Raw genomic sequence first — 14,678 nt, forward strand, 5'->3', positions numbered from 1 at the left:
GGTGCACCTACGTGCCATTCTCTTGCATTCTGTCATGGTCTCTGTCCTTGGTTATCAGAGAGAAAAGACTGGCAAAAAGATCTTTGCATATAATCTATCATCATGAATCATACTGATGACTATTTAACAGGAATTATGTTAATTGTTAAAAAACTAGATACGCAACAGGAAGACAGGAAACACGGGTTCTATTCTTAGCTTTGACATGAGCACCCTGACTTTGAGGAAGCTAGCTGACCTCTTCCACTTTATATGTGTGGGAACATATATGGCCTTAATGACCATAATACTTTTATCTACATCTTCCTTGAAAAGCATTGAATATCAGTCTGGTTGCAATAAGAGTCTGAGGAGAGGACAACAGGATTGTTGCACTTACTCCTTCATGAACCTCTAGATACTGTACTTTTCTTTCATTAATCCCACTGCGAGTAATTAATACATTGGTATCCCAGCTCCCAGCCTAGTGTTTGCACAGCTATTGTGCACGTTTTGCTAGAGGAGAGATGACCAAGTAGTGCAAACTCGATAGGGGTGTGGTTGGCAGCACGTGAAGAAGGAAAACTCACAACCATTGTGTTTAAAGTGAGCAGACAGTTTAAGGAAAGAGGGACATTTGTATGTTTGTAGTGCAGATGCTTATTTGCAATCATCTGAAGTAGCTGCTAGAGAGAAGAAGCTACAGCAAGAGACTTCCTACAAGCCTCCACAGATATTTGTGTAACACTTAAAATGGCTCACTTTGGGTTTTGTAAGCCACTCCCTTCCCCTCCTTTTCCCCCTCTAGTATGCATGAAAGTTTAATGAATTAAAGATCTGACCCTGGGTCTTTAGAGATTTCCCATCTCTCTCTCTTTCTCCACCTCTCCATCCCATACCAATACCATTACCACTAACAGGTCAAGACAGCTACAGACAGGAAAGGTCAATCTTTTTTGGTCACCATTGAAAAGAGGCAAACTGCCATTCTAAGAGTGAGGGGCATTCAGTCTTTGGTTGGAAAAAGTTTCAGGGAAAAGCCTGTTTCAGTGGAATTACTCTAAATTCTTGCACTCCAAAATGAAAGAAAAAATCAGAAAAGGACTATACTATTATGTCCTTCACTTGAAAAAAAAAAAAAGGAGTTTGGCAAGAAAAGAAGTAGCTAACTGAAATGTACTTGGAGAGTCCCATCACTGAGGAAATGAGTCAGATCATGCTCCTGTATTCTTACCTTACACACCCAACAGGTAGGAATTCAAATCAGTTTTTTTGTATCCTCAATACACTGTGTATCTCCAACAAAGATACTTGTCATTCCATCTCAGACCAGCTTTCTTAAGACCCTACACTTTTCTTGGTGGGATTGATAAAAGGAGGACAATTTCTATGTTAAAAATTAATGAAAGCAAAGAATTTTGTCTGAGGACTAGGAAGAACTTGTGGTTTCACACAGCTGCTGTACCTGGAGACACTGATTTAGCAAACAACTCCACAGAAATTCATAGCTGAAAGTGTGGCATGGAAGACCAAGTCATTTCTCACCTGCAACCTGGCAGTTAATGGTAACATTTGCTCTCTGGATTGTTTTCACCGTGCTTCCAATATCAACAGTGACAGCAGGCAACTCAGTGTTGATCACAGTAGCTCTTGATGCCTTTATTAGTGGCTTTCCTGTATAAAAGAAGCACAACAGTTTATCAGACCCAGCACACTAGACTCACACAGGACAGCTGGACGTGTACACTCTGTATGAATATATATATGAATATATATATGAATATATATATATATATGAATATATATATGTCCTATATAGGACAGGTGGATAAGGGAAAACATAGAAGTATGTGACCACCTGCTCTTTATAATATTATAATGGCACTGGATTCTATGGGAAAAGCTGTCTTGAGAGTAAAAAAAAAAAAAAAAAGAAAGGATACTTAGTGCAGAGGCCGAACAACATTAAAGTCATGTGGACACATATGAGAACCAGCTGAATCAATAAACAGCAGTACAACTGGAACTGCAGCAAGATGTTTGCCTAATACTGCAACCAAAACACCACCCTTTGCCAAAGTCCAAACATAGTACAAAGAAGCCTGGGTGATGGCTACATGCACATTAGCAGTGCTGGATGTTTGGAGCAACGTCCAAGCTGTTTCTATACATCAATCATGTCTTCTTTAACCTATAGTGGAACCAATGGCACTGGGAAGACTTGACTGTACCCAAAAGGTTTTCTCATAATGGCTGGTATAAGAAGACAAGCAAGATCTTCTCCATCAGATAACCAGTTTGCTCTATCTAAGGCCTGTAGTAACAGTTTTATGCATTGTATATCTCTAACAAAGATACCTGCTTCACCTGCAAAAAACATTTCAGATTGTTTTCAGTGTGCTTCCAACATTGGTGACTGTGAACAAGTGGGTCAAGGTGTTCCCCTGCTGTTGTGCCTGTCTGTGTGGGGTTAGCTATGGAGTTCGCCTTCAGTGACTCTAGGAGACTTCTACAGATTATACTGTAGGGGTACCGTAAAGGCATGCCAATATGACACAAAACTCAGAGATACCCAGGCTTAGCTCTGAGAGAGGGGAACGAAGTAGCAGAGGTGGCATACTTGTGTTAAGGCAACCCTCTCTCCCAGCCAAAATGCTTTGCAGGCAGGATGTTGGCAGAAGGGGAACAGGATGACAACATTGCTTTAAATTGTGCAGGGCTGGGCTATTTTTGTCTCAGTGCTGTATTTTCAAATTCATCTTTATCCAAAAATCTAGAAACACATTTTTTTCCCCTTTAAATAGATGATCAGATACAAAACAGGATCAAATGTTTTCATTTGACTCTAGAAGTTGGAGGTTTAAGGCTAATGTCTCCCCCAGGTTTCATTTGTCCATTAATTTGGAGGTAAGCAAGGAAGAAAAGCTGGAGGTGAGGAAAAGAATTTGGTTTCATTGAGATCATGCAGAGTCCTGAAAGTTTAATTCAGCCTAAAGTATTATTATTTTTTTCCATAGAGCCATATTTCCAGGACTTTTAAAAGATGTTTTTCACTTGGAATTCCTGTCATATCAGTCTATATATATATGCATATTTTACTTTCTGTGCCTTTAATGATTAAGAACAGTAAAGTAATATATTACATTTTATTGCTGAAATATTTCCAAAAGTTTTGATGTCTAAACCATAAAGGAAGAAAAATTCTCTAGTTATTCTCCAGTTATCCATCAGCCTTTTTTTTTCCTGATTGTGTTCCACAATCTCATCAAAAGATTAAAAGTCTGTTAGCTGCTTAACCAATAAAAGAGTATCAAACTATTGAAAAAAATGGAAACACAGTCCACTGTCATTCTTCCAGGCATGTGCTAAACTAATCAGTAAATTCTTCAATGAACTAAGGTTTCAGTCCCAGTCCTGATTCATCTAAAGGTGGTCTCAGCTTTCCAATTTTCCTTTGAAAAAGTATTCCCATTATGCCAAAATGTGTTTTGTTCCAAAAACTACTCAGTATCTCATTTTGATGTTTATGGCCTAATTTTATAAGAGGTTCAGCTCTTTACCTTGGATGGGAGATGAAAATGTATAGCAGCTCCTAAGCAGAGTTCAGCTTGAGTCTGGGATGCATGAATATTAATTCATCTAAGAAAGTTAAACTACAGCCTTGACAATTATAACAGAAAAGCTATTGGTCTTCCTCTGCCACAGCTGCAGGAGGCAGTGAGAAGGCTGTGTAGAATCAGGGAGGCTGAGGAGGAGTTAGCTGGATTCTAGCATGGTCTGCAGGGGACCCACAGCCCACAGCCAAACAGCCTGAAACCCCCTCACCCGCACTCACTGGAGGGAGGGGGCTCAATAAAGCTGGAGAGCAGAAGCTGGCAACAACAAGCACCAGCAGGAGGAAGAGTTTCCCCCAGAGTCTGAGGTGCCCTTACAGAACTGCTTCACCCCCCTGCAGACTGGAAAAGGAAGACCCATTGCTGGGTGAGTGGAGCTGAGTAACACAGCCCAGTCTGCTCCCCGCGTAACAACCAGTCCAACTAGGAAAAGAAGATGAGTGATAGTGGCAGGAGTCTTTCTTCTGAGAGGTACAGAGGCACGGATCTGACCATCTGCCGACCTAATCTGCTCTTGAGAGAAGCCTGCTGCTTAACAGGGGCTTGCATTAAGGATGTTACCAAAAGACTACCAAGCCTTGTACAAGCAAATGACTGTTATCCTGTCAAACTGAGGTGCAAGAGGGAAATGCAAGGGCAGTTGAAGCAATGAGATGTTGCCTGGGAAGAGTACAGAAATACTGTCCAGATGTGCAGGGATGGGACCAGGAAAGCCAAGGCACAGATGGAACTAAGCATTGTAAGGGATACAAAAAATAACAAGAGGGGATTCTTTGGGTGCCTTGACCAGAAAAGAAGGCCGAGAAGAGTGTACGCCCTCTGACAGACGAGCAGGGAGCTCTATCTGAGGTGCTCAACAACTTCTTTGCTTCAGTCATCACTGGCGGTCAGTCATCACTGGCGGTCAGGCTTCCCATATCTCTTTTTTCCCTGAACCTGTAGGCGAGGGCTGGGGGAGCAGAGTCCCTCCTACTGTAAGTGAAGAGCAGGTTCGAGACCTCCTGATGAAATTGAACAGGTACAAGTCCATGGGGCCTGATGACATGCATCCCAGGGTCCTGAGGGAACTGGCTGATGGATCTGCCAAGCCTCTCATATTTCAAAAGTCACGGCAGTCAGGTGAAATCGCCAGTGACTGGAAAAAGGGAAATATCACTTCCATTTCTAAAAAGGTCAGAAAGGAGGACCTGGTGAACTACAGACCAGTGAGCCTCACCTCTGTGCCTGGAAAGGTCATGGAACAGATCCTCCTGGAAATAATGTCAAGGCACCCTGGGGTAGTTGGTTTACAAAAAGCTCAACATGAGCCAGCAATGTGTGCCTGCAGCCCAGACAGCCAACTGTGTCCTGGGCTTCATCAAAAGCAGTGTGGCCAGCAGGTCAAGGGAGGTGATTCTCCCCCTCTGCTCTGCTCTTCTGCTCTTCTGTTCCACCTGGAACCCTGCATTCACCTCTGGGCCTCCCAGCACAAGAAGGACATGGATCTATTACAGTGAATCAAGAGGAGGGTCATGAAGATGATCAGAGGACTGGAGCACCTCTCTCTCCTGTGCAGACAGGCTGAGGGAGTTGGGGTTGTTCAGCCTGGAGAAGAGAAGGCTCCAGGGAGACCTTATAGTGGCCTGCCAGTACCTAAAGGGGGCCTACAGGAAAGCAGGAGAGGGACTCTTTGTCAGGGAGAGGTATGATAGGAAAACGAGGAATGGCTTTGAACTAAGAGGGGGAAGATTTAGATTAGATGTAAGGAGGAAATTTTTTCCTATGAGGGCGGTGTTGCACTGGCACAGGTTACCCAGAGAAGCTGTGGATGCCCCATCCCTGGAATTCACACAGAATCACAGAATCGTCTAGGTTGGAAGAGACCTCCAAGATCATCTAGTCCAACCTCAGCCCTAACACTAACAAGTCCTACACTAAACCATATCACTAAGGGCTACATCTAAACGTCTTTTAAAGACCTCCAGGGATGGCGACTCAACCACGTCCCTGGGCAGTCCATTCCAATGCCTAACAACCCTTTCAGTAAAGAAGTTCTTCCTAACATCCAACCTAAACCTCCCCTGGCGCAACTTTAGCCCATTCCCCCTCGTCCTGTCACCAGGCACGTGGGAGAATAGACCAACCCCCACCTCGCTACAGCCTCCTTTAAGGTAACTGTAGAGAGCGATGAGGTCTCCCCTGAGCCTCCTCTTCTCGAGGCTAAACAACCCCAGCTCCCTCAGCCGCTCCTTATAAGACTTGTTCTCCAGACCCCTCACCAGCTTCGTTGCCCTTCTCAGGACTCTCTCGAGCACCTCAATGTCCTTCTTGTAGCGAGGGGCCCAAAACTAAACACAGTACTCGAGGTGCTGCCTCACCAGAGCCGAGTAAAGGGGGACAATCACCTCCCTAGCCCTGCTGGCCACACTGTTTCTTATGGAAGCCAGGATGCTGTTGGCCTTCTTGGCCACCTGAGCACACTGCTGGCTCATATTCAGCCGACTATCAACCAGTACTCCCAGGTCCTTCTCTGCCAGGCAGCTTTCCAACCACTCTTCTCCCAGCCTGTAGCACTGCTTGGGGTTGTTACGCCCCAGATACATGACCCGGCTCTTGGCCTTGTTGAACTTCATGCAGATGACCTCAGCCCATCGCTCCAGCCTATCCAGATCCTCCTGCAGAGCCTTCCTTCCCTCGAGCAGATCAACACACGCACCTAACTTGGTGTCATCTGCAAACTTACTGAGGGTGCACTCGATCCCCTCATCCAGGTCATCGATAAAGATATTAAAGAGGACCGGCCCCAGCACCAAGCCCTGGGGGACTCCACTAGTAACCGGCCTCCAACTGGATTTGGCTCCATTCACCACAACTCTTTGGGCCCGGCCATCCAGCCAGTTTTTAACCCAACAAAGCGTACGCCAGTCCAAGCCACGAGCAGCCAGTTTCTTGAGGAGAATGTTGTGGGAAACGGTGTCAAAAGCCTTATTGAAGTCAAGGTAGATCACATCCACAGCCTTCCCCTCATCTACCAAGTGCGTCACTTAGTCATAGAAGGAGATCAGGTTCGTCAAGCAGGACCTACCTTTCATAAACCCATGCTGACTGGGCCTGATCGCCTGGTTGCCCTGCAAGTGCCGCGTGATGACATTCAAGATAATCTGCTCCATGAGCTTCCCTGGCACTGAGGTCAAACTAACAGGCCTATAGTTCCCTGGGTCTACCCTCCGGCCCTTCTTGTAGATGGGCGTCACGTTTGCTAGCTGCCGGTCGACTGGGACCTCCCCTGATAGCCAGGACTGCCGATAAATAATGGAAAGCGGCTTGGCCAGCTCCTCTGCCAGTTCGCTCAGTACCCTCGGGTGGATCCCATCCGGCCCCATCGACTTGCGTACATCCAAGTGTCGTAGCAGGTCGCCAACCATTTCCTCATGGATAGCGAGGGCCACAAATTGTTCAAGGCCAAGCTGGATGGGGCTTTGGGCAACCTGATCTAGTGGGAGGTGTCCCTGACCATGGCAGGGGGGTTGGAATTAGATGATCTTTAAGGTCCCTTCCAACCCAAACCATTCTATGATTCTATGATTCTATGATTCTATGTATACATAATGCCCAGTTTATTTTTCTATAGCTTCACATGAACTTGTCTCTGCAAATTACCTTGTGCAAAGACTACATTTTTTAAAATGACTGGAGCAACATGGACAGGATAGCAGTTTTGACTGACCATTTTTTAACTTCATGTTCAGTTTCTTGCTGGTGCAACACAAGAAGTTTACTGTGGAGTTGCTCCTTGTAAAACAGTACAGTGCTTTAGCAGCAGCACCATTGCCCTGCTGCTCTGGCTTCAGCAAGATATCCTGACCTACAGTAGTGCAAAAAGTAGTGCATTTTCTTGGTTGTCTATGTGTAGTAAGTAGCTCTTCCTTTTCTATCCTGCAAGATTCAGATGTTCTCTTTCTGTGGGACAGACAAGGCCTCCTTCTTGTTGGCATATTTATCATGAGAGCTTTGCTTCTGGCCATTGATGCATACTTATATTTCCTTTATGCTCATCCAGCCCCAGATTATTTGCTAACAACAACAACAAAAATCAAGTTCATCAACAGCTACTCCTCCCTCTAAACACACATGGATACACTGATAGGTGATGGTCATGGCCTGCACATCGGAGGCGTTCAAATGCTTTCACATTCTTCAGTTGGAACAGTGAAATGGAGAGATCTGAACAGTCAATAAGCTTTCTAGCATTCCTGATCACAGAATCATAAAGGTTGGAAGGGACCTTCAAGATCATCTGGTCCAACCATCACCCTACTACCAACGTCACCCACTAAACCGTGTCCCTAAGTGCCAGGTGTGTCTCCTTTTAGCTTTGTGATAAATAGGATCCTGCTTTCTCCAAAATCTCTCTGTCTTGTCACAGTCCTTAACTGTAACTCTTTTATCTTCGTCTTTACCCAATTGCCTCTCATTCATGTTTGCTGTTGTGTGCCTGTCCTACCAATCCAGATGTGTTTGAGAGCCTGCTGACACTGTCTACCAATCTACTTTGAAGAAGCTGGATTCATGCATCACTTCTGGATTTCCCTTGAGTTGCATTTGGGTGGGATTTCTTTGTAACTGAATTCTAAACTAACAAAGGATATTTAGTCTGCTGTAGAACTGAACCGTTACTAGAGAAATATAAGTATAGAAGTTAATGTATTCTGAACCTCTGTTTGACAGTGATTGAGAGTGCCAGCTATACACATGCCACAGTGGATCAAACACAATACACAGCCTGGTCCTACATGGGACTAGTTCTTCATCTCTGGTATTTTGTAGGCTTCTTTAACTTTCAGTTGAGTAAGTTCTTGGACCGGTCTGTCAGACTTGAAAAGACCAGCAATAGGTTTAAAACAAGGCATACAAACTGGGGAGCTTTAACTGCACTGCCCATAAGTGAGAATAATGAGAATATGCAGTTTCTTGAGAGTACATTTCAGTTTTAGCAAGTGAGAAAAAGTATTGATCATTTGCATAAAGACACAAATGTCATGAACTGTCTGTGAAAACTGGACTATGCCTCAGGGCTTTCCAAAACACATTCCCTGAATTTTCACTGACTTGTGCCTCTGTTGAGCCACCTTCCCCAACCACCTTCCAGATCCAGCTGTTATCCCACAGACTATTTCTCTCCAGAATCACACAAGTGGCAGGGACCATTGTGCGATCACAGACAGTGAACCATTACCTGCTAGAGTGACAGCAATGGACACAGAGTCGGATCCCAGAGCATTAGATGCATTGCAAGCATAGAAACCCACATCAGCCTCCACAGGCGCTAGAATCTGCAAGGAGTCGTCAGGCTGAAGAAGCATCCTGGAGTAAAGCAGAAAGAAGGAGACAGAGGTCTCTTAGTTGGTGTGAGCATGAATATATTTACTAGGATTTTTACAGATTTAGATGACCTTTAATTTATTATTTTTACAGTTTATGCCCTAAAGTTATATTTAAAAGTCTATTAAGAAGTTCAAAGTCTCACATTGTGACTGTAAGCTGTGATTATTTAAACTATATTTTAATCTAATTCCCACTTCTGCTGATGTTGCTATGTGTATTAGAGAATGATTGCCCTGCATCTAGGACATCTGTCTGTGGCAAGACCTTTGCTTTGTCAGTTCCTGTGTGATGTTGTCAAATGACTTGCCTAGCTCCTGCCTCCCAGTTCTGCAAAGCAGGAGCAGCAACAGCAAAGAAAAAGACATATTGCATGTAAGAGTCATAAAACCTGCTGAAGCTGGGCAGAAAGAAGTGAAGTGTCTCATGGGCTGAGTATCAGAGCCTGAAATAGACTCCAGATTCTTAGATTACTAGGCAGTTTGTGCAAACTTAGTAGTTTTGTTGCTCCCCGAGTAGTCAGTGAAGATAGAAAGGAATACTCAGCTCCTCCTTGGGCTGAGTCAACCGTCTCTGCCAATAGGAAGAGCTGACTGTGATCTCAGTGCACTGCCCACAGTTAGATGGGACGAATACAGCCTTAACACTGTTATAAATTGTTTCTGTTCACAAATAATCCATTTTTATGGTGGCATAACTCCATCAGTTTGCGTTCATGTACCCTCATTTTCTGCACAGTGTATTTCATCATTACTGTTCCTTTCTTTTAAATTTTTAGCTGAAACTGTTGATAAAGCCTAAAGATAAATTACTTTTCTCATCAGAAACTTTCAGCAGCTGTTCTAAGTAAAACTCTTAGCTGGGGCTGTGATTGGCCTCAAGGGTGAAAGTAAGGGAGGGATATGCCTGTCAAACACATGCTAAAAAAGCCCGCTTTCAGATACTGGAACTGATGAGTTCCTTTCCCTCATCCCCTTGACTGAAAACTGTTGTCTCATGGGCTAAAAAGCAGTAGAAGAGTGTTTTCAAAACACTGTGGGTGGTAGCTGTCTAAAACAAACCACATTAGGGCCACGCATCAAAATATATTATAGAAAAAGATTGAGTTGAAATTCTTTTTTGACCCTTTTAAAGTAATAATAATAATAATAATTAATAATAAAAGGAGAGAGCTGTCTTATGTCAATGGAATTTTGCAAGTGCCTAGTAAAATGCATATTTACAAAACAAACATTAATCATCTTTAAATTGCATCTTTGCTTGCACAGCAAAAAAGAAAACAAAAAAACCCACCAAACCAAAGCAAACAAACAAAAAACACCAAAAACCAAAACCCACAGACAAAAAACAAAAGAAAACCAAAAAACCTCCACCCACCACCCACAAAAACAGTGGTTAGAAGAATCTCTTCTGCACTTCTGATTTCAAGGTTCTTTTAATTTTTACCGCTTAGTAGGGCAGATTTCTAGTTAGCTACTGCTAACAATGCTAGTGTCCAGCAAATTTATTTACTTACAAAACTTCTTTTAGCATGCATCAATATCATATATAAATTTGTTTTAGCACTGACTTACTCAGTCTCTACGTGGAATTCATTAGAGCTTCAGAATTTGTCGCAGTTATACCAGCACATAATAGTTAAAACTATGTGTGTACTGCTTGCATGTGTGCTAATACAGTATATGGGCTGATCAGTCAGTCCTACATAGAATATGCACAAACATTAAAAAAAATGCTTTTAGAAATGTTTCTGTCACCTTCAGGTTGAGAAAAAAGCTTTCTTAATATTATAACATGTAAACCGCAAAAAAATCGTAATTTGTTAGCTGTTAATCAACTCTGGTGATGCAAATCTCTCTCTGCTAGTCTAAGGCACCACAGAATCTAGCACCTTTTTTTTTTTTTTAGGAATAGAAATAGGCCAGATAGGTAACTAATTTTAAAAATAAAAATTCCAACCTAGATCCATCATCTCACCTTTTCATTTCACCTTTTAATGTCCTTCTCTAGAAAGCAAAAATCTTCTCAATAATTCTACAATTTGTGTGTCACAATTTGGCATAGCTGCTTTTCTTCAAAGTAGATACTTTGTTACCCCCCTTTGTATAGAAAGATTTTGGCTGGATTCCCTATTTGCTCATAGATTGCTATTTTTGTTAGGTTTTGAGTTGCTTGTCAGCAGTGAAAAAATACCAGCTGTAGTAATTTTTTCTGTCACCAACATGTCTTCAGAATCTCATTTATGGACTTAAAATAATAAAGCTTAATGTTTAATCAGCCTCATCTCAGTTGCTTCATACTGCATTGTCTCCAAGACACAAATATATTTTACATGACCTAGATCGGTGACTAATTCAGATGGCATGTAGTAAAAACCTACCACAGACTCTGTACCATCTACTGTTTAGATTCTGCTTCATGTCTGCTTAGAAAATACATTGGAGTTATCTAGTACTGAAGGGTTTCCACTGACGAAAGTCACAGCATACTTGGAAAAAAAGATATTTCTTGTCAGTCTTACTGAGTAAAGCATAAAACCCTCAAAAATTTTCATGTTTAAAATTTCTTCCTAAAGAAGGTTTTGTTTTATTAATTTTATTTTATTTTATTTTATTTTATTTAAATGAAGTGTTTTCCAGCATTTATAGAATTCTCCAGACTTTGGGATGGATACTGGCAGGCTCTGAAACTGCACTCAGAATCCATGCTGGTATCAACCCAACATTTTAACTTTAGAAGAGAATAGGAAAATCTATGTTAAATATGCATTAAGGTTGAAAATGCAGACTCAAGTCAAGGATCTTTTACTGGAACCGCACAGATATTTTCAAATTCTGCAGCTTTTTGTATCATTTGATTTCATTCTACTGATAACTAAAAGCAAACATTTTTGTTAGGCCTGTGTTACATTTTGTTGTAACAGTACACAGACTGGGGCTAAACAAATTCATTTTTTGCAAGTAGATCTACATAGCAGTAGACATAAATGCTTTTCGGTGGATAGCACTGCTCATGGAAATAGTTGATAGAAATCCATTCATTTCTATGACACCTTTCTATGACATCCATGGCACGATGACAACATCCAGACAACACTCACAGCAAAGATATGTGAAAGTGCCTTTATACCAATATTTGGTAACAGACAATTCAGATAGCCATCATCCAACCTAAAACCAATAGTTTACACTCTAAAAATCACAATACAAAACAACTACAACCAGTTTTGATATACTCAGTAGGGCATGAGTTGGTCTGCAGCATGACTCTTTGACTCCTCTCATTGAAAGCACTGCTCTACCATACTGGTAGAGACGAAGGCACATGGAAAACTGGTTCTTTTTTTAAAAAAATTTAATTTATTTTTTCTTCATTCAAAGGATGGTAAAGTAAAAAAATAGACAAACTACAGAGCTGAAAGACAGCGCAAATGTACCACACACAGATGACCTTGCAGTTTACAGCAATACACTGGGAGACTGCTTAAACTGTGGCTTTCATTTACACAGCTGATTGGCAACCAGCAAAAGCATTTTGAGCCAAAGCCAGAACATGGCTGTCAAGAACCCAGCAAAACATCCACAAACCAATTTTTATATGCACCATAATTTCTTAACTTCCATTAACTCCAAAGTTACAGATTCTGAGCATCTCTGAAGCTCAGAGCACTGCTCGTTTTCTTCCCTACCCACCAACCTGGAGGAAGCACAAATGATGAATACAGAAAGAATTTGATATAGTGAAAATTGCTTCAGCCATTAAGGAAGAGGTGTCAATGACTAATTCTACTAATCAGCAAATAAAATGTACTTTCCTGGGTTTTTCTGACAGAAAATTTAAGCTAACACGGTTGCCTGATAATTCAGAAATACAGCATATCATTTAAGGCTGAAGTAAGGCCAAACTGAATGGAAAAGAAAAGTTGAAAGCCATTGTAAAGTAAAAGGTGTATGTATATAATATAAACTAAAATTTCAGAAATCATAAGACTGTTTTATTCTCAACTAAATGTATCTGTCTGCTGCTACACCATGGCTGCTTGTGTGAGTTAAACTTGTAATTTTCTCATGAGCACAGTGGCCAGCATTAGCCATACATGGACTTCATGTAACCTCACTTCCCTTTCAAGGATGCTACAGAAATCATAGTCATTTTAAATAGAGAAAAAAATTAATCACTTAATGGCATAATTCCAACAGGATATAACCACTGGCAATGAAAATCTACATATGCAACTTCTGGGGGGCCAAGAAGATATTTTCACAGGCGTATGGCCAAATAATGATATGATAGGCTCTAGTCTTGATTAAGACTGCATGAGATCTCCACAAGAGATACATTCGTGCTCTTAGTCTCCCCTCCCCCTGCAAAAGTCTCCACTTTTTATGTGAATGCCATGATACTTAATAGCCACCACACACAGAAAGAGAAAAGAACCAAAAAACTTGGTACATTAGAGAAAGCAACGATTACAGAATGGTTCAGTTGCCAAAGTGAAAAAGGAGTTCAGCTGATTGTGTAACTGCGCAGAAAGAGTAATGTGTCTTCACCAAATCAAGACTTCACTGACAGTCCACAGGCACCACACTGGAAATTAATTTTTACCTTGACTCTGTGTCTTCTCATTTCCAAAGCTGACCTGCTAACTACAGTCAGATGTCTTAACTGAGGTCACTGTCTTGTGCAGAAAGAGCTGCTAGCAGATCCTTGGACTGCTTTGTTGTACCACGTCAGTTAACATGACTGCTTCATCCACAACCTATTCTTATATACCACTTCCTCACAGAACAGGACCAAAGCATAAAATCTGAAGTACACACATGAGAAAAAATGTATGTTATCAACACAGTAAAGTATATGACTGGCATTGAAATAATCTTTTTGTGTACTCTTGCACACATATAAATGGAGTGATCTGTACGTAAAGGCTACCCACAGGAAAAAGGTCATTATTTTTGTGGTACATTGATAGAAGTATTTTGTTACTCAAGTTCTCAGGCTACATTTAGGGGCAGACAGCTCCACACAGAGAGTTTGTAAAAGTGAGGATGTACCAACTCATGTTAGATGACTAATGCTTAGACATCAGTGTGTTGAGATGACTGTGATAGCTCCAATTAGTCATTGAGTATGTTTCCACAGTAATAACCATTAAAATGACCAGCATTCATTTTCAAATGAAAGTAGCCAGTTCATGTTATGTCCTTTAGTACAGATACAACTTTGTTAAAATACTGGCTTATCTGTAACCATCCTCAAATTCAAATGATGTTTCCCTATTGTAGCTTTACGATAGGATATCCTGAATTGGAAGGATCAAGGATCATCAAGTTCAACTCATGGCTCCACATAGGACTACCTAAAAATTAAACCATGTGTCTGAAAGTGTTGTTCAAATGCTTCTTGAACTCTGGCAGGCTCAGTGCTCTGACCACTGCCCAGGGGAGCCTGTCCCAGTGCCCGACCACCCTCTGGGTGCAGAACCTTTCCCTAACCCCCAGCCTGACCCTCCCCTGTCCCAGCTCCATGCCGTTCCCTCGGGTCCTGTCGCTGTCCCCAGAGAGCAGAGCTCAGCGCCTGCCCCTCCGCTCCCCTCGTGAGGGAGCTGCAGGCCGCCATGAGGCCTCCCCTCAGCCTGGGCTGAACAAACCAAGGGACCTCAGCTGCTCCTCATATGTCTTGCCCTCTAGACCCTTCATCATCTTCACTACCTTCTTTTGGACA

General features: G+C 42.0%; 1 protein-coding gene across 6 annotated transcripts in view; it reads right to left on the bottom strand.

The window, feature by feature from the left end:
- ADAMTSL1 (ADAMTS like 1) overlaps positions 1 to 14,678 on the bottom strand; it is a 481,138-nt gene that overhangs the window by 36,442 nt on the left and 430,018 nt on the right. For all 6 annotated transcript variants that reach the window (XM_066987715.1, XM_066987719.1, XM_066987716.1 and 3 more), the window contains 2 exons: positions 8,809 to 8,936; positions 1,525 to 1,653 (listed from right to left, as the gene is read on the bottom strand). In XM_066987715.1, coding sequence (XP_066843816.1) covers positions 1,525 to 1,653; positions 8,809 to 8,936 — 257 coding nt within the window. The remainder of the gene's footprint in view (positions 1 to 1,524; positions 1,654 to 8,808; positions 8,937 to 14,678) is intronic.

This window comes from Anser cygnoides, chromosome Z (genome assembly GCF_040182565.1).
Source record: "Anser cygnoides isolate HZ-2024a breed goose chromosome Z, Taihu_goose_T2T_genome, whole genome shotgun sequence".
NCBI classification, from domain to species: Eukaryota; Metazoa; Chordata; class Aves; order Anseriformes; family Anatidae; genus Anser; species Anser cygnoides.